General features: G+C 33.7%; 1 protein-coding gene across 2 annotated transcripts in view; it reads right to left on the minus strand.

Annotated features, from left to right (window-relative positions):
* Positions 1–26,808, minus strand: part of KIF18A (kinesin family member 18A) — a 79,725-nt gene that overhangs the window by 1,775 nt on the left and 51,142 nt on the right. For both annotated transcript variants that reach the window (XM_048213938.2, XM_026512196.4), the window contains 3 exons: positions 7,804–8,242; positions 6,907–7,014; positions 1,140–1,249 (listed from right to left, as the gene is read on the minus strand). In XM_048213938.2, coding sequence (XP_048069895.1) covers positions 1,140–1,249; positions 6,907–7,014; positions 7,804–8,242 — 657 coding nt within the window. The remainder of the gene's footprint in view (positions 1–1,139; positions 1,250–6,906; positions 7,015–7,803; positions 8,243–26,808) is intronic.

Genomic DNA, 26,808 nt, shown 5'->3' on the forward strand with positions numbered 1-26,808 from the left:
AGTATCATAAATTTATTATTTGGTTGTAGAATTATGATTTCCTGGAGAATTTTTTCAGGAGACCAATGGGGCAGTACATATCCATACCAACTGCACATATACACTGTTAAACACTACTAAGTTTGGCGTGCTAAACCAAATAATCATAATAAATTTTACATTTCAGGACATTTTTGTTTGATTTTTAAAATTTACACTGAAGGATGCCACTGGCTACCACAAGAAGTAAGGATTTTTCGATACAGTCTGGCAAAGCTATTGAGAAATTTTATATTACTCTAATGAAAGAGCACTGACATAAAAAAATAGCAATAGTTTTCATGTTATTCTTAGAAACCCTCATTATCTCATGAAACCCTATAAATTCCAAGTGCTGTAATTACAAGTTCCTTTAGGGAAGAAATCAAACTGGGTCTTAATGATCTTGCTATCTGTCATAGAAACTAGCACATATCAGTGCCTAGTAAATAAATACTTCTTAAATGAAGTCTTAGGAATTATAGTGTCAGAGAGAAAGAGATCTGGACAGCAAGGCCCAGGAACTGGTTTGTGCTATATACCTCTAACTTCACTAAAGATGTGGTTTTGTTACTAAAGACTCATGTCACCACCATCTGCAATTGAGAGGCTGTAGTCATCCCCATCAGCATCTTTTTCAACTTGATATTAGGAGTTACAGTATTACTGTAACTAGGTACAGACTGAAGCCTGGCAATAATTGTACAAATGAGTCAGAGGGCAAATTATTAAAAATAATGTGAGAAATTTCAAGTACAGTTTATCTGTTAAATATGGTTAATCGTTAACCTATTAAATAATACATTTAGCTAATTATTTCAATTATTAGTTAAATTATTTATGAATTCTTCTGTAGTATGAGGCAATATGAATAGCAAAAGGATACAGAATGTAGAGTTAGAAGTCTGGCTCCACCATGAAATACCTGTGTGATCTCGGGTATTTTCTATTTTGTGTCTTAACTTTTTTTATCTGTAACATGGATAATCGCACTTACCATCTAATAAATGTGATGAGCAGATAAAAGGAGATTCTAATGAAAACACTGTATGTAAAATGTAAAGTACTATACATGTTTGGTAATCATGTTATTAAATATCGAATTAAGAGCTGATACATACCCACTGTCGGTCTGTTTTCTTGTAAGTGCTTTTCACTTGCATTATCTTGTCGAACACGTTTGGCAAATCCAGAATTTACCTCAGCAGTTAATGAAGTATTTGATGAAGAACTGTAAGGGAAAAAATCTTTTATTTTAGTAAAGCATTTTTTATAAGTTCTAAAACATATTCTATATGCAATAAAGATTAAAGAGAAAGTGAAATAATAAAATAATAAGTTGCAAAATCCCATAAAAGTAATTGGAAGTACTGGGGCATCTGGCTGGCTCAGTCGTTAAGTTTCTGCCTTCAGCTCAGGGCGTGATCCCAGAGTCCTGGGATCCGGCCCCACATCAGGCTCCTCCGCTGGGAGCCTGCTTCTTCCTCTCCCACTCCCCCTGTCTGTGTTCTCTCTCGCTGGCTGTCTCCCTCTCTGTCAAATAAATAAATAAAATCTTAAAAAAAAAAAAAAAAAGAAGTAATTGGAGGTACTAAATTGGAGGTACATTTTTGGCCAACAGGGAAATTTGTTGTGATTTTAATGATGTTTATTCAAATTGGAGATTATGATTGTAGGTATATGTAACAATTCCGTAACAAAACATTTTCAGGGTGTTCTGCTAGAATATAAGCCAACGCTATTATTCAAAGTGTACATACAAAGAGCATCTTGCAAGAGGTGAAAAACTAAGGTCCTATTATAAATTTGGAGCAAGAACCTTAATCTGGAGAATATAAGCAAATGAGATTGTTTGGAAAATCTTGTTTTCAAATCAAAGCATGGTAATAGGCTGAGAATCTCTCTCTGATTACTACAATTATAGAAAGTGAAATAAAAAGAATGACCTATTTTCATTTGTTTTATTTTATTTATTTATTTTTTTAAAGATTTTATTTATTTATTTGACAGAGAGAGAGACAGCCAGCGAGAGAGGGAACACAAGCAGGGGGAGGCGGAAAGGAAGAAGCATGCTCCCAGCAGAGGAGCCTGATGTAGGGCTCGATCCCAGAATGCCGGGATCACGCCCTGAGCCGAAGGCAGAAACTTAATGACTGAGCCACCCAGGCGCCCCTCATCTGTTTTATCTTAAAAAAATTATATCAATCTCATATACTAAAGGGTCAAATTTCCAACTCAATTCCAGTTGACATATTACTACTAAACACTTACTACTATGGCTTCATGTTATAGGATATACAAATAAGTAAGGCAGTAATAACTCCTGTTCTGAAAACTTACATAATGAATACATGCTGGGGGGGGGTGGATAAGACAAATATACCAAATACAAGGTAAAGTAAAACACAGTGCTATAGGTTTTCAAACTATAAGGAGCTGTAGGTTCCTGAATTTAAAAGTAGGAAAACAAAAAACCAAAAAAACAATGGAAAGATTTTGTGGATGAGATGAGGTTGATCTGGCCTCTGAAAAATAACAGCCCAATCCTTAACCCAAAGAGGATCAAGTTTTAACATGTAGGGTTGGGATGAGAGAGCATCCCCCCCCCATCCACACTGATTCAGATAAGCTAATTTTGGGGAGTTTCTGTTTAAAAAAGATGTCATATGCCATTTTACAATTTGATACTAATTTGATTGTCAGTTGCATTAACACTTGAAGGCTTCCCTTTTATGGCAACAATTTGCTCTTCTGGTAATCCTAACCACATGGTAAACTGACGTGGGTGTGTTTGTTGAATAGTGAGAAGATGGATTCGTTGTACGGTTTCAAAAGTGGTCAGAAATGGCAATTTAATATGATAGCAAAGTAAAATAGGCATGAGCACACTGAATGTTGGCAAAAATAACTCAACCTATGTACCTCAACTTTTCTAGAGCCTGTAAGAAAAATTATTATGGTGTAACAAATGGTAATTTTGCCTACTCTGTTCAAGAATATAAATGATACCTACCCAAAATGATAACAAAAAGTATTAGTATTACGAAAGAAAGCAAATTCAGTTGCAGAAAATCTCTATTCCTAAAGGGTGCTAAATAAACTAAGTTACAATAATTCCGTTTTGGATACTAAACACCCTTTTTGGATAACATATGCATCAATTGTCTAAGGCAAAAATTCTTTTTCGGTCACTTAGTGATTTTTCTTCAGGGATACAGATCATTGTCATTGGTTACTTTTGATAAGTGTTGGCTTTCCCAATAATTTATCTTAAAATTATCTTTTTATTATTTTATGGAATGATTTTTCACTTTGGTTAGTTCTAGAACGTCTGTGTTTACTAATAAATTGTTTTTACTTGAAAATTAGGCTTTTGAATAAATCTATCTGAAAGAAAGTTCATATTTCTAGGAATGAAAACAAAGCCTAATAAAATAAATTGTATATTTACATATAAGTAAAATACATGCAAACATTTCTTAGAATTTAGATAAAATAATCTGCTGGTAAAATATTTAACATTCATGTCATAAATTTATTTTAGATTTATGTTGGATCATAAAACAAGACAAAATTGGTATGAGTGAAAACTCAAATTATGTTAAAGACTATCTATTGAGAAGAAATTTAGAGACTCTTCTAGTTATGTGCCACATATATTTCCATAACTATTAATGAAAGTTAAGATTTAGCCTTTTGTTCCCTTATATAAATAGTATGTTTCTACTTGTTTAACAGATGCATCTCATATTCTTTCAGTTGAGATAATTTCTAGTTGGAACCTTTAAATGTCTTTCAAAACAGACCAAAAATGTGTGACAAGTGTGAGACCCATTTCTGGGTGCTAAGAAAGATTATGAAACAAACAACCAATACACAACCAATACACAAGCAAACAAACCCCCAAAACTCTGATTAATATAATTTATAAGTAAAATTTTACATATGGATATATTATATTTGTATATTTGGTAGGCTGATTTAGTTAAAACAGTTTGCTATAGTGATATTAAATGAATGAAAATGATTAAAAATTTAATATTCTCAATTTAAGTAACTAAAAAATTGAGTTTTGTAGGTTTTTAGAATATCCAGTGCTTTTGGACTCTAAATTTTTTTTCAGAGAGAAAACTAATACAAACTGAATAACTTAACTAAACACATGGAGGCTTCTTTTCATTAAAAAAAAACATATTAAAATATATATGTACACACAGACACACACACCCCTAAATATGTACATAAAGCTGCTAAGTGGAAAATACCAGAGTTTATTACTCTCAAACTCATGCAGGTTTAATTGGGGAAAAGGAAGATTAAAAAAAAAAGTAATTATGTATATTTCTAGCATTAATCTCTTTTAACCTTAGTTAATGGCAGGATCTAATTATTGGTACCAGAGGGAATGTAATAGAGCAATTAATAGGCTATGAGAAATCTTACTTTCTTTATATGTCCTTTAATATTATTTCATAATATTAGTTGCTCATGTGGAAGCTCTTTAATTCATCTAAAACCACTCTGACTACACAGTTTACATACCTAGACATTTCTTGAAAAACCATTTGATTCTGATAATGATTATGTGTACATTTTAAATTATTATTAGCTATAAGATTTTGCTACATCTTAGTTAACACAACAGAGTTGTGAGGAACCAGAAAAGTCACCAACACTAATTAATGGAAAAAATAACATAATCAACACAATGAAAATTAGTGATAAGATGATGATGGTTAGGTAGATACCCATACATGAGTCAGACAAATTGCATCATTTAAATTAGTGCCATAGAAAAATGCAGTTTTAAATGTCATGGATAGTTAGAGGCATTCTGGAAAAATCAGTCTATTAATTTTAAATCTACATTCCAAGGCATTGCTTTACTTTGGAGGGGAAAAGACAGATCTTAAATGCACTTATGAGATAATACTCTATGTGGTACAAATAGACTATTTGTAAATTTGTTTAGACTAGCCCAGATGATAACAGGTTCATGGTGGAAAATAGGAAAAACTTAAAGAGTTATCCTGTCTTAGATCCTACACTCTTGTCCCCTTAATCACATGTCAAAGAAAGAGGTAAAGCAAGTCAGAGCCATTTTACAATATAACCACCCACTATTCTCTTGTCATTGCACTCAATGTTGTGGGATATAAAGACTACATAAGGGACTTCAAGTCATATAACTCAGTATATTTAAGATTTTTCTTGTCTTTGATTTTTAGCTGTTTTATTGCTATGTACTTAGGTATGTTTCTCTTTGTATTAATGCTGCTTGTAGTTTGCAGAACTTCTCGAATCTGTGATTAGTTATCTCCTGTCAGTTTTGGAAAATTATTAGCCGGCATCTCCTCCCCCATTCTTTTTCTCATTTCTTTCTGGGTCTCAAAATATATACGTGCTAGACATTTCTGTGTCCTATGTCTTTTTCACTCTTCTATCTTATCCCTTTGTATATTGGTTTAGATGTTTTTCTGTAAACCTATCTTCCAGTTCACTAAACTCTCTTCTGCTCTTTCTAATCTACTAAATTATTTATTTATTCTTAATTTCAGTAGATTCTAATTTTTCAGTTCTAGAATGTTCATTTGATTCACTTTAATACAATCCAGTCCTTTGGGAAATTGCCACTATTTTGCTGAACTTAACCACAGTTAAATTTTTGAAGTCCCTACCTGATAATTTTACTCTCTAAATCACTTATGGATCTAGATTATTAGTCATTTGGTTCTGTCTTCTGACATACTTGGTAATTTTTGCTTAAGTGCTAAACATGTGGGAAAAAAAAAAAACAACCCAGAACTGTAGATGTTCTAGTTGGTATATTTCTCCAGAAGGAATTTAATTTTCTTCTGGCTAGTAGGCAGAATAGAGATAGATTACCTCGATCCAAAAGGGACTGAGTTAGTCTGCGGTCTTTTTCAGGCTTTGAAGAACTGGTCTATTTCCAGTTTGCCCTACTCTTAGAGCACAGGCCTTCAAGGGTCTCGAATAAAATCCTGACGGCTTAAAAGCACCTTTTCTTCTTAATATTCCCTGAACAGTTTTTGTGTCCTAGCCTCATGAGAATGTTAAAATTCTGCTTAATATTGTAGCTTCTTTCAGCTTTGTTTCTTGGCCTCTTAGGAGTTCAGAATGTGGCAAATATCTTAAGGGCAAAAGCTACACATAGAATTATTTTGTTTCCCTAACTCACTGAGACTGCTGATAGCTGTAGGCTTCCATTTCGTGCTTGGTTTCCATATTTGATGCCATGAGTTGGCAAATACTAAATAGAAAAACGAGGCAGAGAAGCTTTGGCTTTCTATAGCTTGTTCTCCTTTCCTCTGGATTTTAGACCTTCAAGTCCTGACTGCCTTGGTTGGTCTCCAGTGCCTTGAAAGCAGCTGTTGGTTGTATTTTATCACCTTTTATAACTGTTTTTGATAGGTGGTTTGGTCTGATATAAGCTATATTGTCAAAGCCAGCAATTTAAGTTTCTTTACTCATTACATTTTAGTCATATGTCAAAATCCATTAAAGTAATATAATTTTAGGACTGAAGAAATTCATTAATGTATAAAAAGAAAAATACCAAATGAGTAAAAGTTGTCACCAAAAGAAAAGTTAAAATTAAATGACATTTTTGAAGGCCAGAAGACTTTTCAATTATTTTTAATAATCTGGGATATGGAATACTTTATGTAAATAGCAAGTGAAATACTTGGGCTTTATCAAGATCTCTCTTTGATAATATAAATCCAGTGCCACATTCGGAGCAATTAATTATATGCAAATTTAAATATGAATTCACAGTTTCATTATAAGAAATAAAAAGGAGCTGCAGAAAACAAAGTGGAAAGACGATCTTATGTAAGCACTGAGCCAGTTTATGGTTAATTGTACCTTGTTAACTTGCGTTTCCTTTTGGCAGCAGCAGTCATTGCCATGTAGGATGGTACTATGCTTGGTATAGGCAGAGGCTGTTTAGTTGAGAATGAGGAAGAGGCAAGCCTGTGTATTAGATAAAAAAAAAAATAAAGAGTAATTTTGATTTGTATTATGGAGAAAAAGGGGGCATACACTTTCATAATTAGAATACTATTTCATACGAATATATAAAGAAAAATAATATTCTAGACTATGAAGTCTTTCTCACTTGCCCTGGGGTTTTCTTTTCTCTTTTTTATATCATAGAAAGAGCTGCTCTCAAGAGATTTTTGCATCCCAACAGCATAGAGAGGTGAAGGTATCATTCTCATATTTAGATTACTTGTGATTATACAGATGGAAGTGTACAGGATACAAAATGAGAAGAAGTGAGACAAAATGAGAAGGATGTTAGCTTGGATGACATCTAGTCAACTGCACCTTAGAAGTATGATGATTCAGGGTAAGCTGAGGTTTGCTAAACGTCAATAAAAAAATGTAAGATTTCCTTTAGTGAACATATTAATAAATAATAATAAACATAGTAATCCTCTGATGATGGCTTGTATCATCTAACTTTGGAGTATGTAGAACAAACTAAATATATCTTAAGGTTTCTTCTAGCCTACCGAGGGTCAATCAAGTAAGATCAAATTCAAGACTTTAAAATACTGTGTTAGTAGATTAATATTTAGAAAGACAAGATTAAATGAAGGTAAAACACTGACTTTTGTAATCAAGATTGCATACTTGACCCATGAAATAGACCTTAACTATAACTAAAGAAGAAAAAGAAAGCTATGGTTTAAAAGCTATGTAAATAACAAAATAAGAACGAAAACAAGAGGAATTGGCAAATACTCTTTTTTGTACCTTTGTAAAATGTTGTTTGATAGTGATTCTTGTTCAGGTAATTTACTCTTCAAGCTCTTGGTGTCTTCACATATAGTAAATGTAGAGTCCAAATCTTCCTGTTCATACTCTTTTCTCCTGCTGAGAGGAATATCTACTTCACATAACATTTTCAGAGAATTATCACTGTTTGCATCCGAGCTGATGGTCTGAAACCCTGTAGTATGTGATGATGGTTTTAATAACGTCACTATAGATGAATTTTGAGATGTTTTTCTACAGTCTTCTGGCGTATACACAATAGGTTGAAGTTCTTTGCTGAGAGAATCATTGAGCTGTAAACTTTCAGACAGTGCAGACTTTTGGGAATGTTTTGCATTCAAGGGAGAAGGCATTAGTTTTCTTCGGGTTCTTTTTTGTGGAGGAATTTTAAGTAGATTAGATTCACCTGAAGATGTGCCTATGCAATAAAATTAAAAAGAATCTCAATAATGTCACCTAAATAGTTTTCCAATAATCCTATCAGTTAAAAACAACATCACCACCACCAATAATAAAGTACATTTTCTACCAAATGATGAAAATTTAAAAGAAAGCTGGAAAGAAAAACAAAAACATAGGTTATTGATAACTTTAAATAATGTTAATGAACTCATTATAAAGATATTCTAGAACAGAAATAATAAATGGCTAATAACAATACTGATCCCTAGGTACAGCAAAATTGATATTGGGGTAATCATGAAAACAAATTTCCAACAAATTCTAATGACACTCATAAGCAATTTCCAGCTTTTATGCTTGATTTAGATTTAAGATAACAAAAAAGTATTCAACAATCATAGGCACAGAGATTAGTAACTTGTTCTATTATAAAATGTCACCAGTTATTTGCTAATTGAGTGGAAGTCTAATCTAAATCAACAGGAATGGTAATAACCAATAAAATTCTAGGTGAATGAAAGAATGAAATCTGTTACGATCTCAGGTATGGTTGTTAATTAAGCATTCTGATTGTTTCCTATACCATACATAATTTACAGGTTTTCAAAAATTATATTAATACCTAGAGCTGAATGAACATAAGTTGAAGATGTCAGAGTACTCATACACGAACCTCACTTGGTACAATAAGTCTCCCAAATGTCAAGAGGTCCCCAAGTTTAATGAACTTTTCTTAGCCCTATCCTACAACTTCTGTAGCTTTTCAAAATGATTTCCCTACTACCTCTCCAACATCTGTTAACCCTGTCTTCCATCATCTGGTAAATGTATATATTTCCCTAAAGAAATACACTCTTATTTGTAATTATTCTCTTGGCACTACTTTTTCAGTTATGTGAGTCCCAAATAACTAATTTTTACCATTTCCTCGCATTTTCCAACTCCCACCAATCCTAGCTCTCCTAAACTTAAAATTAAGACAGAATTCTGATCATGTCATTGTTCTGATTAAAGACTTCTAAGTGATCTTTAACATAAACATGATATCCAGAGACTGTCAGTAGGGAAATTCCTGTTTCTTGGTCCAAAATTAAGAGACAAATTGTTTTGTTTAAACTTAAGTTGAATTTCCACAATCTAGACATGCTTAAATATTTATCTCTCAAACATTTTTTTTAAATATAGAAAGTAATGATTGATTGCATACATTAACAATAAACTTCATCAACTCGAGTGTGCTAATCTTGTATTTCTTAGCTAACTTTTTTCTGCTTTGCCTGTTTCATTCATGATGAACTTCAGGTGCCTGACATGAAGTAACTTTGCTTCAAGTGTACTGTCCAGGAAAGAAACTACAATGTGTATTTCTGACCATGTTTTTAAATCATGCAATAAAATTTCCAATTGATGTTAGATTTGCCTTATAATATTTAAATAACACTGAAAGCTGAATAAGTGTTATGTATTTCAATAAAGCAATTTGAACTCTCAACCAAGTTAGAAAATACACTTATAACAATCACCAATAGTATATGCATTATTCTTATTATGTTAGTTCATGATAGGCTCTGCTATGGCTAGGTTGACAATTACCCTCTAGGAAAGACAACTGAAAAACAGGAAGAAAAATATGATCCCTGTTCTACTAAGGAATTTTACTTTTCTGAGAACTAGATAAATGAGATCCAGATCTTAAAATAATTTTCCACTCCCTTTAACATGACATTTGTCAAATTTTCCATTACCAGATATTTTTATACTAATGCTGCAGTGTAAAGACAGTTACTTTTCTCCACTGTGCTGCTACCACCAATTTGGTGGCTATTAATAGCTGGAAGATTAACTTCTTTTCCCCTGAGAGGCAGCAGGGGTATATAGAAGATAGAAAACTATATCGAGGATAGAGAGCTGAATTGGGAGTCAGGAGACTTGGATTCTATTTCTGGCTTCAGCAGCAACTCACTGAGTGACCTTGGGCAACTCATTTAAGCACTGTGGGCATTAATACCCCCTACAAAAAGGGGATACTACCTTCATGTACAGGGAATTTTCTAGGATTAGATAGTATTTATAAAATATTTAGGGTTCAGAAAAAGGCTCTAGAAATGTAAATATGCCTCAACTGTTAGCTTTACTACTTTCACAGAGAAAGTTGTAATTTACTTTCCAGTATTTTCTATCAATACCTAATGCACAGCTATCATTAAAAGAACACATTTCAAAACAATGTCTCACTTTCAGTTTATCAGATACCCAGTTTATCAAGGCTGATGATAAATTGTAATACAAATGAAAAATATTGTTAAAGCATGTACATCTAAGTGTTCTTTGAAAATGTAGGCTTCATAACAATATTTTAAAACTTAAAACACAATGGAACATGTCAAGAGATAAAGATTATCCAGAGTCACTATTTTTCTAGTATCTAGGGAGGGATGATCCCTGGAGTGGCATTGGGCAAATTCCCATGATGGCGGGCCACTTTTCCCCTACTGCTTGTAAAAAACATGGAAATGGGGGTCTTCCATAAAACACTGAAGAAATAGCCACTTGTTCTCTGGGATAATCTGAATATACACCTGACATCATATTTTGATATAATCAGACTAACAGTTTGTCTGTGAAATCAATAGCAATGTTATAATGATATATCTCTAGCCATAATTCTGCTCTCCTGGAAGGATATGATAACTTGAAGGAGAAATGTGGAGATGTGGTAGTTAATATAGATTCACACACCATTGTTTTCCTGAGCCTAGAAGAAGCTACAAACACAGAGCACATGCAAAACACAAATCCAGAGGGTTCTTTTCTATTTATCCTTTCAATTATTAGATAGATACAATAATAAGAAGGGGGCAGAAAACAGATGGTCAGTTCAGGACTAGTTAGGCTGACAAGTTGCTCAGAAAGGTTCAGGAGATAACCTGAGCAAAAACAAGATTTAAAGATTTAAATACAAACTCAACAGTCACTCTACTGTAACTACAAAGAGACTGTGTCTCCATTTAATCCATGAAAAGTAAAAGAACACAATAAGCTTATTGTTAATGTATGCAATCATTATTTTCTATATTTAAAAAAATGGTTGAGAGGTAAATATTTAAGCATGTCTAGATAGTGGAAATTCAACTTAAGTTTAAACAAAACACAGATTCCAGTTTGAATATAATTTCCAGAATATATAAATATAATTTTATAACAAACAATCATTCTCCTTTAGCTAGTTAGGAGATAAAGTACATTAAATGGGTATAGCAAACTGGAGTGTTGGGTTAGGAGCATTGTACATTTTAACGGGCTTTCAGAAACATTGAGTATGCTAGCTCTATGTCTATAAAAGAGATTTGCTGTACTTTTCCATTAGAGGATGTACAGTAACTTTCCAGAAGACAAGGCTTGGGGCAGTTGTAGTTTCCCCTGATTCAGCCTGGGAAAATACTATCTAACTAGATTCTGTGATTCTTGGGCCTACAGAGTGGAAATGATAAAGAAGGAACCTGGAGGCAGATTATAATTCCTTTAAAAAGCTTCATGAAATGAGAAAAGGAATCATGTGGTTACAGACTTTTAGAACAAGGGACTCTAATAGATGATGATAGTCAATAAAGTACCTCAGTAATGTGGGTGTCACACAGGAGAGGATAGAAAATTAAAATGCATTGTTAGAAGGTAGGCTCTTAAAAAGTGGGATAAAATGATTAGTAGCCACTTGGGAGGATAGCAAGTCTTCTCTCCTGGGCCTTTCATCTAAAAAAACAGCCCACTAAATCATATATATGAATATAGAAGGTAGTGGGTAGCAATGTTTCTTATGGTCTAGAAAAAGCAGTTTTGGAAATTTAACTCTCTAACACATTGGAGGTATATTGCATTTCTACTGACCTGAAATGATTATGATCCATGGCATATAAGTGAATATGTTGAAAATCATTTCTCGATAATAACAATAACCATACTGTCAAGACATTTAGAAGAAGTCACTACTACTAATTTCAATCTAGGAACAATGTTTATTTTAATTATGAAAGAAAAAGAAGTTTTAGTCAGCTGTGGTACAAGAGAAACAACTAAGAGGATTGCATCGGCATAAAAAGATTTCATTGTTTGTTCATCCACCCAGTATTAAGCACCTGCCATGTTCCAGACCTTTGCTCAGTTTTGAGAATCTAGCAGGAAATAAGACATTTAAGAACTTACATTTTGCGGGGAAGAAGGCAGAAAAATAAATTATCTTAATTAATTAAGATAATCATGACAAATAAGTTGGGAAGACAATAAAAGAGAAATGGAATAGAGAATGATGGGAGATAGGAGAGGTATTAATTAGATGGCAGGGGAAGGCGATTCTAAAGGTGAGATGTGTGATCTGAGACTTGAATGACTGTGGAGGAGCCAGTCCTATGAAGATCTGGGGAAAGAAGCAGAGGAAATAGCAAGAGCAAAGACCCGACGGCAACAATAAATTTGTTGAGCTCAAGGAAAAGAAAGAAGGCTAATGTGATTGAAGTGTAGTGAGTCAGAGAGAGAAGAGAAATAAGAAGAGACTAGAGAGATCAAAAGGGGCCAGCCTGTGTTAGGGTTTATGAAGATAAAGGTCTGAATTTATTCCAAGTGCAAAGGGATATCTGTGGAAGATTATTTTAAACATAGATATGATGTGATCCGATTTATGTTTTAAAAAAAGACTGCCTTGCTTACGGTGTGGAGAACAGAATATAAGTGAGTAAGAGAGGAAACAGAAATCAGTAACACAGTTATTGCTATAGCTTAGGCAAAACATAATGAGGGGGCGCCTGGGTGGCACAGCAGTTAAGCGTCTGCCTTCGGCTCAGGGTGTGATCCCGGCGTGATGGGGTCGAGCCCCACATCAGGCTCTTCCGCTATGAGCCTGCTTCTTCCTCTCCCAATCCCCCTGCTTGTGTTCCCTCTCTCGCTGGCTGTCTCTATCTCTGTCGAATAAATAAAATCTTAAAAAAAAAAACAAACCAAAAAACACATAATGAGAACCTGGACTAGACTGGTAGAAGTAGTGATTGACGCAGGAAGGGTGTTATAATCAAATAACCAGATTAAAATTATATAAAGTAGATTCAAAACATTTTCAATGACATACATGGGTATGATTAGCTGCCCAACAACCAGGACCAAAGATAAGGTGTTCACACAAAGCAGTAGTATTTTGTATAATTTAATCAACAGAAATTGACAACTTTCAGTGAAATCATGAACCATTTCTACATGAGCAATTACAGAAAAGTACAAAAGGTCCTAAATGTCATTTCCTCAAATCTGGCATTCTCTTGTTACTGACATTCCCCTTTCTGCAGCCCACTCATTCCATTTGAGGTCCTGTCGTCTGCTGAGGAGCTCTGACCCAAGTAAATGCAGGTGTCTTGGAATCCTGTCCTCTGCTGAGGAGCTTGGACCCAAGCAAATGCAGGTGTCTTGGAATCTGCTTCCTTCCCTGTCTAGTTTGCATGTTCATGGACTTGAGGCAGCAGATACTCTCTGGGGTTTGAGTATACAGTTACTTATTCAGAGATGATGGCTGTTATCATCATGCTTGGGTAGTGGTGAAAAGGGAAGAAGGGGAGAGAGGCTTAGTAGGAAATGGTTCTAGAAAAGGGTGGCAGAAAGAGAATTACTGAAAATGGACTTCGGCCCCTAGGAATTTTTTTTTAATTTATTTTTTATTTTTAAAAATTTTTTCCAGCTTCATTGAGATATTATTGACATATGACATTGTATATATGTAGTATATATACAATGTATATAAGGCATATAAAGTGATGATACATGTTTATCATTGTGAAATGATTATCACAATAAGCTTAGTTAGCACATCCATCACCTCACATTCATTATTTTAATTTTTATTTTATTACGTTATGTTAGTCACCATACAGTACTTCATTAGTTTTTGATGTAATGTTCCATGATTCATTGTTTGCATATAGCACCCAGTGCTCCATGCAATATGTGCCCTCCTTACTACCCATTACCGGGCTAACCCATCTCCCCACCTCCCTCCCCTCTGAAACCCTCGGTTTGTTTCCCGGAGTCCACAGTCTCTCATGGTTCACTGCCCCCTCTATTCCCCCCCTTCATTTTTCCCTTCCTTCTCCTTATGTCCTCCATGCTATTCCTTATGTTTCACATGTAAGTGAAACCATATGATAATTGTCTTTCTCTGCTTATTTCACTTAGCATGGACTTCGGCTCCTAGGAATTTGTGTGAAGGGAGGGAAAGATTTAAGTTAATGGAATGATATAGAAAGAGCACCCTCTTTTAGGTCAGGCACTCTACTTTCTCTACAAATTCATCTCTAGACACCCTCAAGCCAGTGACACAGATTTATCTTCAGTTCTAGGCACAGACATTCTATGATTTCAGATATAAAGACTGGCTATTCCACTCCCAATACCTTGTTAATTGTTGCATTCACTTCCTTAAAAAGGAGCCATTGTCTTTTAATACATATTTAGTGAAGCTTCAAAATGCAAAATGTGGTCCTGTAATGAATGCATTCTGATCATATAACATATGATATACATGCTATCAGAACCTTCTCTTTTTGATGGGGAGGAAGACAGAGAGGAACTGAATACTTAGAAGAATTTCTCACTGGGAGAACCAGGTACTTGGTTGGCTTCGCCTTATACGTATTGCTTTAGAAACATCCATAGTATAAGAAGGGATGTGAAGGTTAACTTTGCAAAAGACAATCACTTGTAACCAAGATAGTAACTCGAGGAGAGAGATCTAGCTTCCCTTCCAGATGTCCTTTAAAACACCATATAATATAATAAAAATAGGAGGAAATTTTTCCTAATATTGGTAATAAGGGAAGAATATCATCTGCACACAAGGACATTAGGGGACTTTAGGGAGGATACTATATAGCTAGAACTGGAATAAAGGAAGGCTTGGGGAAGAATAACATAAAAATATGCCCCCACTTCATTGTTCAGTGCTGTCCCTGCGACTTAAGTAAAAGACACTGGCAGAATGTTACTAGAGCCCCTTAACTTAGGAATAGGGATGAGGGAGTAGGTGAAGTAAAAGAAGAAAGGGTTAGACAAGGCTATGGGATACAGTTAAATGGTAATATCTGAATACTAGTGGTAGCACTAAGAGGCCCCCAATCCAGTCCTGGCCCAGCTGTCTCAGTATTGAAAGGAACACTGAACAGAAAGTGCCCAACCCTGTGGGTCTTGCTCCCAGCATTGGTGGCCACACCACATATGGATAAGAATCTCTTGAGCAAAAACTCAAAGTTTCTAGCTTGAACTATCGATGGCTCTGGTTCCCGATCTGTACTCTTGGGTTGTTAGATCCATGAAAAGGAACGCATTTGCCCCTTCCCCCATTTCTGGACCTTAATTTCTACTGATTATCAGCAAGTTATAGTAAGTGTAGAGGGAACTTCATTGGACCAGTAAAACGATGATGTAAAGGAATGGCAGAACTGGCATAAAACTCAGGCCTTCTGATAATCCAGATGCATGTTCTTCACCCTCACACAAGACTGAATCCCCACCATAGGGAGAATTAAGTCAATTAGGATAATGGAAAAATAAAACATGAGACATTCACAATTTCATTGTTACTTAAAGTCATGTTTTATAGATTATCTGATGATATGGAAAAATATTCATTAAATTAAGTAGTATATAAATTCTACATACAGCATGATCCCAATTTTGAAAACAAATTAAAAGCTCACCCAAAACAAAGCAAAGCATACACATACAGATTCTGTAAGCAAAAAAGGGGGGAAGTCACAGAAAATAGAGAAGGAAATATGGCATAATCTATTAAAATATTAGCATAGATCATGACTGGAAAAATTTGGAGTGATCTTATTTTCTCCTTTAAGCATTTGACCATTTTTTATAATAAATATATACTGCTTCTTTAAAATTATAAATAACAAATATATTTTTTTAAAGAAGAGCAATGTAAGGAATGGGACAGAAGTGAATAAAATCCCAGCTCTCTCAAGCCTCAGAAAGTCTCTGAAATTGGAGGCAAGAGGTTGTCTCTGAATGTATAGGGTGAAGCCAAACCAGAACTGATTGAAAGTGTGCATAAGGAAGTCGGACCATGCAATAACCCCTTGCCCCAGCACTACCACCTGTACTGACAGGTGACTGTTCCTTTGCCACCGTGTTAGAAGACACGAGTTACTCTCTAAACAGATTGAGACTTGCGGCCAACATGCGCAGGGTTTTTTAAAAATAATTTCTCAATAATGAATGCATACGGATTTTTCTCTTACTTCTCTAATACACTGGTGTCGGGCTTATACATCTCCTAAACATGAAATCAGAGTTCTTTATAGATAAACTGTAACAATAAAAAGATGTTAGTATTGACATTTTTAGGAGCCCCCAACTGACTTTTTCTGGAGATCACTATAAAGCAAAGCTGAGAGACCTAACAATGTGTACAGAATATAACCAGGGTCACCAGATATTTGAGGATATGTCTTTCAACATGATAGGACATAGAACCAAATACAGGGGAAAAAAGTGAAAGGAAATAGACAAATGTAGAAATAGAAAAGTATATTAGAATAACCATAATTAATATCTTCAGAGAGATGAAAATTATGACATTCATCAAATAGAAACAAAGTGCTATGGAAAGAAATGCTGAATTACTAAAAGGAGCTCTTAGAAATTTAAAATTTGAGAGGGAGAAAAAACTCAAAAGAAAGGCTGTATTATAAAGTTGAGGACATCTCCCAGAAAGAACAAGCAAACCAAAAGAGATAAGTACTAGAAGGCAGATAAAAGAATCAGAGGATAAATCCAGGAGATCCAACATCAGATTAGTTAAGTGTTCAAAGACAGAACAGAAAGTAGGGAAAAAAAATATATTTGGAGGTATATGTATATGCATAAATACAAATAGGAACATTTTTCAGAGTGAAAAGATAAAGATTTTTCAGGGAGAAAGGCCCAGACTATTTAGTATAATGAGGTAAAAAGACCAACACCAAAGCACATCATTGTGACATTTCAAAAAACTAAGGATAAAGGGAAAATCCCAAAATCTTCCTGGGAGGAAAAAGTCACACACCAAGTATGGAGAATAAAAATGGCATGTCAGTTAACAGCAGGACTGGAATCTAGAAATCAGTGGAGCAATGTCTTCACAGGTCTCAGAAAAATTATTTCCAACCTAGAATTCTATACCTAATCAAATAACAAGAAAATATATTGCCAAACATGCACTATCTGAAAAAAGTTTACTTCCTGTGCACCCACTGGAAGAATCGACTGGAGGATGTATTTTTGCAAAATAAGGGAGAACAAGGAAGAGGATGGGAATAAAAGCAAATACTACACACGGAAACCATAAAGCAGTACAAAAAAGAATTTACGTATTTTTTAGCATAACAGGAAACAATATTTTCTTGAAAACACTATAGACATTTACTTTTAAAAAGCTGAGATGGGGTAGGGGAGGAAATGTATATATCATGTAAAGGTATTAAATCCTTATTGTCCAAAATAAAAAATAAACATGATAAATTGGAAAAATGTAAGCAAATAGGAATTAGCAGTATAAATTTGGAATTTGGAAGTTAAAAGGAAAAACCAGAAGACACAGTTAAAAGCAGAGTAAGAATTGGGAATGGGCAGAAAAAAGGCAAGGATATTTCCACAAATATGACAGTACCTGTTAGCTTTCTCAACTATGGACGCATATTACTTTTATAAATATATAAACTGAATTTTAAAAGCAGGTGGAGAGAGGAGAGAAAGAAGAGGGAGGGGTAGACACACACACACACACACACACACACACACACACGCACACACACATACATCTAAGAGCTTTTAAGGAAAATAATTAGACTTTGGGGCTAGAAAGGAAAAAGTAGACCAAAACATGTATCTTGCTTGCTCTGGGAAAGTTTTACTCAAAATCTGTGGACTCTGAGTCTACCAAAGTCTAGCCAAAGCGATGAAGCTTTAAATTCAAAAGTCTAACTGAAACATGAAAGCAAATAACATGAATGGAATGAGCAAATGGAAGAGCAAATGAATGTTCTAGGCCTAGGGAAGGCAGAAGAGATCTTTTCTTTACTTAGCCCACTCTCTATTATAGACTTACAACCCACCTCACTCCCTACTTCTTGTTTTCCCTAGCATATAACAAAAAACAAGGGAGAATGATTACCTACCCGGTAAAATTTAAAGAGGGCTAATAAAAATGTGAATCAATCATCAGAAATAAATCATTCGATACGGTGAGAAATGGGTAAAATAGATTTAAAGTCATGAGTTCCAGAACGAAGGAAAATTCCTTTTCCTCAGGGAACAGGTAAACTGCCTGTGAAATCTGAATGGCAGAATGTGTAATTTTGATATACCCAAAGAATAATAGCAGAAATAAAAATAATGTTTAGCATAGCAAAATCTCTAAGAAATAAAAGAGAGACTTTGTATAAGGACATGGATTTAATCAATTTGTTTTCAGATATTTTAAGTATCCTCAAGATCTCCAGCTTTGGTTATTACAGTTGTGATACCTATCTTTACTTTCACATTTAGATTTCATATGACAACAAGCTATATTTTAATTTCTTTATGCGTCTGTTGAGAAATACTCAGATGATTAAACAGAGAGGATCATTTAAGGATCATTTTAAGGATCAGCAAATTTTTTAGACTATTTTCAACTTTACTGGAGTATATAAAATTCTAAAGAACAGTCTGGGAACTACCTGGAGAGGAATTGTTCACTGAAAAATAACTTTGGTATTGCTTTACTTAGAAAGGTCAAATACAATTATCCTGAAATTCAAGATGATCTTTTTAGGCTTTTTATATTAATGAAGTAATAATATAATGCACCTGATTGCTGTTTTTAGAGTCACAAAGCTTTTCTTAAAAGTAAAGTTTAACAAAAATACATATACAATGCTAAAGACTAACTGATAATCTCTTAGTTTAGGAAAGAGGGTAGGTGGTAGACGTTATATGATTGAATAATATAACTTTTCAAAATAATTATGTGCCACAATTCAAAACAGAATTTTAAAAGTAATGAGACAGGGCTACTGAAAGATATAGAAGAGCTTCTCTTCTAAACCCTACAATAAGTTTTGTTTAATGAATCCAATCCTAGTCTTTGTAACACTTATCCATTAATAGTTTACGAAACATCTTAAAATATTTATATGATGCTTTAAGGCATCTTATATACAACTGAAAATGTGCATTTCAGGATAAAGTGGTTAGTGTTCTATTCATCTGTTCCTGCATTATGGCTAGAGATTCCCGCTTCAAAAAGTTTGTTTACTGTAAGTCCATAGAGAGACTTAAAAAGGAAGTCAGACAAAAACATTTTGTTGAGACTGCCAAGTTTTAGAAGCCTTTCAAAAGACTTCTAAGTATTAAAACTACTTTTAAAATGAACTCCAAATGTAAGCACTGAAGTTGTGGATTAGATAGAAAAAAATACGATTTTCATCTGTGATTGTCCAGATTCTAACACAATATCACCAGGATTACAATTTACTTACTTTAATATTTGTGTAGTTTGTATAGCATTACACAGAATAAAGTATGCTATAGGCCACGGCTTAAAAATCAAAATAAAAACAGTGAGAATCAGTATGAAATTAGAATGATTTGCCTGCCCCACTAAATTACATTTGCTAAATGGTTAAAAGAAATTATGAATAAATATCTGATCTCTGGTTAAGTGGTTAATGAAGAAGTAAACAAAATTCAGATACTAGTTAATCTGCCACTTGCTATCTCGCCCCCAAACTTTTGGGATTTTAAGGAATATGATCAACTATAGCAGTGTAATAAAAGCAATAAGCTGGATATTTTGATTTTGTTAATGAAATATATAGGATAGTCTCATGAAAAAGTATATACAAAAGACATTAGAGAACTGAATAGCTATACTTAAAGAGAAACATCTAAAAGTGTATTTATTAGCTGTACTGTTGAGCTTTATGTCCACCTGTGAGCACCATCTAGTCTGCTTCATTATTTCTATCTTTCAAATATTTCATTTGTCCCAGAAGCCTATCCACAGATTTGGTTGAGGAATCTGAAACATTTCTAGTAGAAAGCAGAAACAGAGTTCTTCATATCTATCTTTCTTAAAAGTAGTTTAAGAAATGTCAGCACACTTTTACTTAAAATTTTTTAAAATAATATTTATGGGGCGCTTGGGTGGCTCAGTTTGTTAAGCATCCGACTCTTAATTTCAGCTAAGGTCATGATCTCAGGGTTGTGATATTGAGCCCCACATTGGGATCTATGCTCAGCATGGAGTCTGCTCAGGATTCTCTCTCTTCCTCTACCTCTCCCCGTGCTCACGTGCTCTTTCTCTAAAACAAATAACAAATATGCAATGTCTTACCTGATCCTGCTAACATGCCAGTTATATTTAAGATAATTATGTATTACATGTTATATAATATTATATGTTAATAATAGCTTAATAATTAGCATATAGTAATTATATAATAATATATAAACATAAACTATAATAATATATTATAATTACATATTACATAATACCCTGGTACATTAGCAGATCAGGAAAGAAGAAATAAGTGAGCTAAATCTTCATCAATCAGAATGAGAAGATGATAAAATCTAAACATAGATGAATCAATAAAATAGCAGTACAAGCATACTGTTTAGAAATATTAGGTAAATTGTAGAAGTTTGTTGTAAGTCATCCAGTATGCGTTTCAGTGGACAATAGAAGAAAAACAGATATGCCAATTTTTCTAAAGGTAGTTTTAAGACTGTTGGTATATTTTTATTTTTTTAAAGATTTGTTTACTTTGAGAGAGAGAGTGTGTGTGTGTGTGCTCTCGAGCAGGGGGTAGGGCTAGAGAGAGATTTTCAAGCAGACTCCCCGCTGAGTGTGGAGCCTAATGGAAGGCTAGATCCCAGGACCCTGAGATCATGACTTGAGTCCAAAGAGCTGGCCACTCAACTGACTGAGGCACCCAACTGCCCCAGTATATTTTTACTTTTAAATGTTTTTTTATTATTATTTTTTATTATAAGAAATGCCCTTAAATCAACGAATTATTAATGAAAAGTCACGTCTGAATAATTTTAAACCAAATGCCTATTACAGAGGAAAAGGAATTTAAAACTTACACATTTCCTAGTAGCAAAAAATGAAAGAACCAAGTAATATAAATCCTTATCTACTTTAATTGTGATATTCCTATGTCACTGAAATCATGTAGTTTAGCAATCTGTATTTTTTAGATATTCCCACTCTAACATGGTGATCCTAATTCCCAATTAACTACAGAGCACCAGGAAAGTCATAACTGGGATCATCTCACACAAAGAACCAGGATTAAGTATTAGATTATCTTATGTTTATTTAAACTTATTTTATAATTGTTATTCACAGCAAGAAAGTCACATGCTCAAAGTCATAATATAAATCACATTTGTTGTTGACAGAACTGAAGTCTCTTACTGAAGTCAGGTAAAGAAACCAAGTAATACAAAGTAATAACATATATAGTTATAATGAAGACTTAAAAATAAAAAATTGCCTTCACAGATCCAAAAACAAGAATAGAGCCAATATACAATTTCATCCCCCCAAAAATGAGATTCTATCTTTTGACTACTACCATCAGAAAAACAACATTAAGTGTGAATGAAATATGGGTATTTTTATAATTTAAAATTGGGTTAACATAAAAATTAAAAATCACCAAGAATAAAAGAAAAAAAAATACCATACATGGCAAAGGCTTTAGAACTCTTGTAGATGTATATGTGTTTGTCTGTGTAGATATAGGTGTGTGTGTGGTTGGTTATCTATCTGTCTATCAAGAAAGAATTCTTAAAAGATAAGAAAAAGAGAAAAATGAAGCAAAGGAAATGAACATGTAGCTAATTCAGAATGAACTACAATTGGACAAAAGCGCATTAAAAAATGCTCTTGTTCATTATCCATATATAGCGTAGAGTCTATAGTCATCATAGTTTCGGAGAATAATTTGACAATGCATATCAAACACTTTGAAAATGCACATACCCTTTGATCCAGCTATTCTACCTTTTAGGGGTTTAGCCTAAGGAAATAATTAAGACAAATTGTGAAATACACACACATAGAGAGATGTTTAGTGGAGTGTTGTTTATAACAGCAAAAAAATGAAAACAAACTAAATATTCATTAGTAGGGGATTAGGTAAATATACAAGTATTAAAAATGACTTAATTTCATATTTGATAGGAAAATGTATGTATAACAAGTGGTTCAGTGAGGAAAAAGCTGGTATCAATTGTATAATGGATCTCGATATGTTTTTATTTTATTTTTTTTTAAGATTTTATTTATTTATTTGACAGAGAGAGAGGCAGCCAGAGAGAGAAGGAACACAAGCAGGGGGAGTGGGAGAGGAAGAAGCAGGCTCCCAGCGGAGGAGCCTGATGTGGGGCCGGATCCCAGGACTCTGGGATCACGCCCTGGGCCGAAGGCAGACGCTTAACGACTGAGCCACCCAGGCGCCCCCTTCAATATATGTTTTTAAAAACAAACTGTATATGTATGCTTCGAAAAAATGTCCAACTATCAGAACAAAAAATTAATAGAAGCTAATGAAAGACATCTTATTTCCTTTGGCTGGACTTTTTTCAAATTAAAAATAAATGAGCATTTAATGCTAAGATAATAAAAAGGCTAAAATATTAGTGAAAGGAATAATAAATTTGAAAATGAATTACTGAAAACACAGTTTCTGACTGCCAATGAAGTTACAGTTTGTTGGGGAGAGGGAAGGTGAGGTGTGGTAATTACTGTAACAGTGAAATACAAAAAAACAGTGGAAATGCAAGGGTATGTGCCAGCCAAGGAGAGAGGACTCAGTAAAAGGAAGGTTTATAAAGAAGGTAATTTCTGAATTGGACTCTCAATGAGGATAAGGATTTTAGTAGGCTAGAATGTGGGATGGAGCAAGAGGAAGCAGCATTCAAGAGTGAGGGAAAAGCTTGGAAACTGTAGAGGCAAGAAACAGAAACATGTTTAAGAAGAGGTTGGGACACCAAATGCTGCGGAAAAGTGAGTCTGCAGCTTGATATTGGACTGGGGAAGCCTTTGAAGGCTCTCCTAAGTAAGGGGTCTGCACTTTATTAGGAAGATAATTTTCGTGTGAAGAGTAGATTGTAGAAGAGAGAAATAAGAGAAATAGAAACTAGTTTAGATATTACTATAATTATTCATTTCTTACATCAAATTTTCTCAAAGTGTTTTAAAATAAATTGAATTAAGAAACATCATTCTATTCCCTGTCTTTAGTTGTTTTAAATAAATCTCTAAAACACAACTATGAACTGGCAATTTCATGTGGTTTCTTAGGTACAAGGGGGTCTATATTTATTTTTTAGCTTTTTGAAATATTCCACAGATGGTTCCTTTAAATAAAGGGACTAGATAATCTATCACTAATGAGTTAAAAATCCCTCTCTTAAAAAATGGGCAGGCCTTCTGGGGTCATCCTTTGATGTGCTATATCAGGTGTCCTGAATGATTTTACCCAGAGGAACTAATTTATCAAAAGCTTAAGACCGCAAACGTTAAAAGATTTACAGAGCTGTACGTTAGTGTAAAAAGCAGAATGCAGTATTTAGCAAACATGAGTCACAGGCTGCAAAGCAGGGTTCATGACAGGGAGACATTGATGAATGGGATTAGATCTAATTGAGGCTTGGTACAAAATGATGGCAAGGATTTTTCTTTTGCTAGCACTCATGTTAATATGTACGTGAGGAGGTATTTTGGGAAACTCTGCAAAATTAAAATTAGTTGGCAAAGTTCTAAAGTGAAATCAAATATTAATATATGCATTTCAATAAACACTTCTAGGCTACAAATGATTGATACAATTACTGTACTAATCATAAATCTGGATTCTTTTTAACAGCATTATGACTCATGGAATTCAGTTGCAAATGATACAAGTGAATGAATTTTAAACTATTTAAAAGATATGTAATCTTAAGGTACTACTGATCAACCAAATAATAAACATTTTATAATACATTCAGATGACACTACTGTGGTTACTCTAGTATTAATGATTATACAGATAATTTTTAGCTATTTACAAATATTACAAAGAGAGAATACATTTTCCCACGTATTAAAAAATCACCATAGTCCTTTAAATTAATCCAACATGCTGAGTGATAAACCACCCATAACCTTTTATACTTCTCTCTGTAGGAAACAGCAGATACGATGCTTCCATTCAGTCTCATTTTCTTTGTATTCATGCTTATTTAAGATGGGGGAAAAACAATGCAAAGAACCTTTTAATTTATAGTAATATTTGCAGTTACAGATGAGTAACTGAACACTGTTTTGTTTACAAGGAGAATAAGGGCCAAATCAAATGTATTTAGGGCTATAAACATGACTTTCATTGTTTATCAGTAATAGTTAAATTTTATTGCCAAATGGGAAAATATATAGAAGATTTAGTTTATAATATTTTTGCTGCTTCATATTTTTTATATGAGGAATTCATATAGACACACCTATTTTTTAAATGACATTTCCTTCTATTCAAGTAATTTTAGGGGAAACCTAAATTTACATTGGAACTATATTCAATCATAGTATCTCTACAACACGTGAGACATTGGTTCTACTAGTATCTTTTCTTTTATTGTACTTTAAGATAAAAACCACTAACATGAGGTGCAAAATTTAAGAAAAGTAAAGGTTAGAGACAGAAATATTACTAAATGTGAGTTTCCAGATGGATAATGAGGAAATCTTGACTTTTCATTTAATGTCAGAAATTTTATCAGTTCCATAAATAAACCTTGCTGCCAGCACCCCCATCCTGCATGGCACTCAGTGAATGTACTTTCTGTTTTCCAGACCTAAAATAGGTGCATGTTTTACTCCAAGTAAATAGACATTTAGTTGGGAAGCAAAGATTTCAAGTCAAATAACTATCTGTTTCAAAATCAAGTACTGACATTGGTAAAGTACTAAAATGAACAAAATTTAAAAAGTTACTTCTTAAGAAACAATACAGGCTTATTAATATGAGAAAAATTAAAACAATCCATATAACAAAAATATAAAATATATTTAGTGATTTAATAACAAATGTACAAAATATATATAAAGTTCTAAAGCTTTGCTGAGAAACATATAAGAAAATATGAATATGGAGAGAAAAACTATTCTAGAGTGAAAAGATCTGAGAGTGAAAAAATGTGAAGACAAAATTTATAATTCTTTAAAAAGATTTTATTTCCTTGGAATTGAAAAAATTGTGCTAACATTCATTTTTTAGTCAGGGACAGCCAAGAACATTTTAAAGACAAAGAATAACATGGGGTACCTGGCTGATTCAGCTGGTAGAGTGTGACTCTTGATCTCAGGGTTGTGAGTTCAAGCCCCACATTGGGCATGGAGCCTACTTCAAACAAAATAACCCCAAAAAATAATGAAGGGGGACTAGCACTGCTATATATCAAAAGATACTACCAAGTATCAGCTATGATAATAATAGCTACTAGGTCTATGACAAACAAATAAGCTAAAGAATAGGATATAAATCCAATAAATAGAATTATTTGACTAATTACTGTATTTAAAACAAAAGATGGACTGTCAATGTGTTACACAAGAATGTCAGGCTCTTTGAAAAAATTTTAATTCTTGCATGTTTTCTTATATCAAAATAAATTAGGAGAAAACAAAAGTAAAAAAAAAAATTAAAAACTTACAGATAAAAAGGGCTTTTGAGGAATTATTCCAAAGGCAGAGGAAAAAAATGAAGCTATTGTATGATATAGAGTTTATAAATTTCAGTATTAAAAAGAATATCTCAAAGCTAAGAGTAAATGATAAGCTTGAAGAAGAGATTTGCAACATGTATCTTAGAAGAAAGAGTTAATATCCCTTGATGATCTCATCCAGTCCTATGGCTTTAAATATCATTTAAATGTTAACAGCTCTCAAGTTTATATTTTAGTTTAGACTTTTCTTCTAAACTCCAGATTCTTATATCCAACTGCTTACATGATATCTCCACTTGGATGTATCTTAGACAAATTTAAAATGCCCCAATTGAACTTTTAGTTTTCTGCCATCTCCACCCTACAAGTCTTCCCTACGTGAAGGAAGTCTACCTGAAATCTTCCCCATCTCTTTTAAGGTGATTTGATTCTTTCAGTTGCTAAATTCAAAAATCTTAAGAGTCATCCTTGACTTTTTCTTTCCCTCACATCCCAAACCCAATTGGTGATGAAATCCTGCTAGTTCTACCTTCAAAACATATTACAATCTGACTACTTCTCACCAACTCCATTGCTACCAACCTGGTCTGAGCCACCACCATCTTTTACCTGGGTTATTGCAGTAGTCTCCTGTTTCCACCCTTGGCAATACTATAATCTACTCTCAACACGTCGGCCAGAAGGATCTTTTGAAAACATGATGGAGATATGTTACTTCTTTCCTCAGATCATGCCATAGTTCCTGATTTGTTCAGAGTTAAAGTCTAAGTCCTTATAATGACCTCTAAGGCT

This window comes from Ursus arctos, unplaced genomic scaffold (genome assembly GCF_023065955.2).
Source record: "Ursus arctos isolate Adak ecotype North America unplaced genomic scaffold, UrsArc2.0 scaffold_23, whole genome shotgun sequence".
Taxonomy (NCBI): Eukaryota; Metazoa; Chordata; class Mammalia; order Carnivora; family Ursidae; genus Ursus; species Ursus arctos.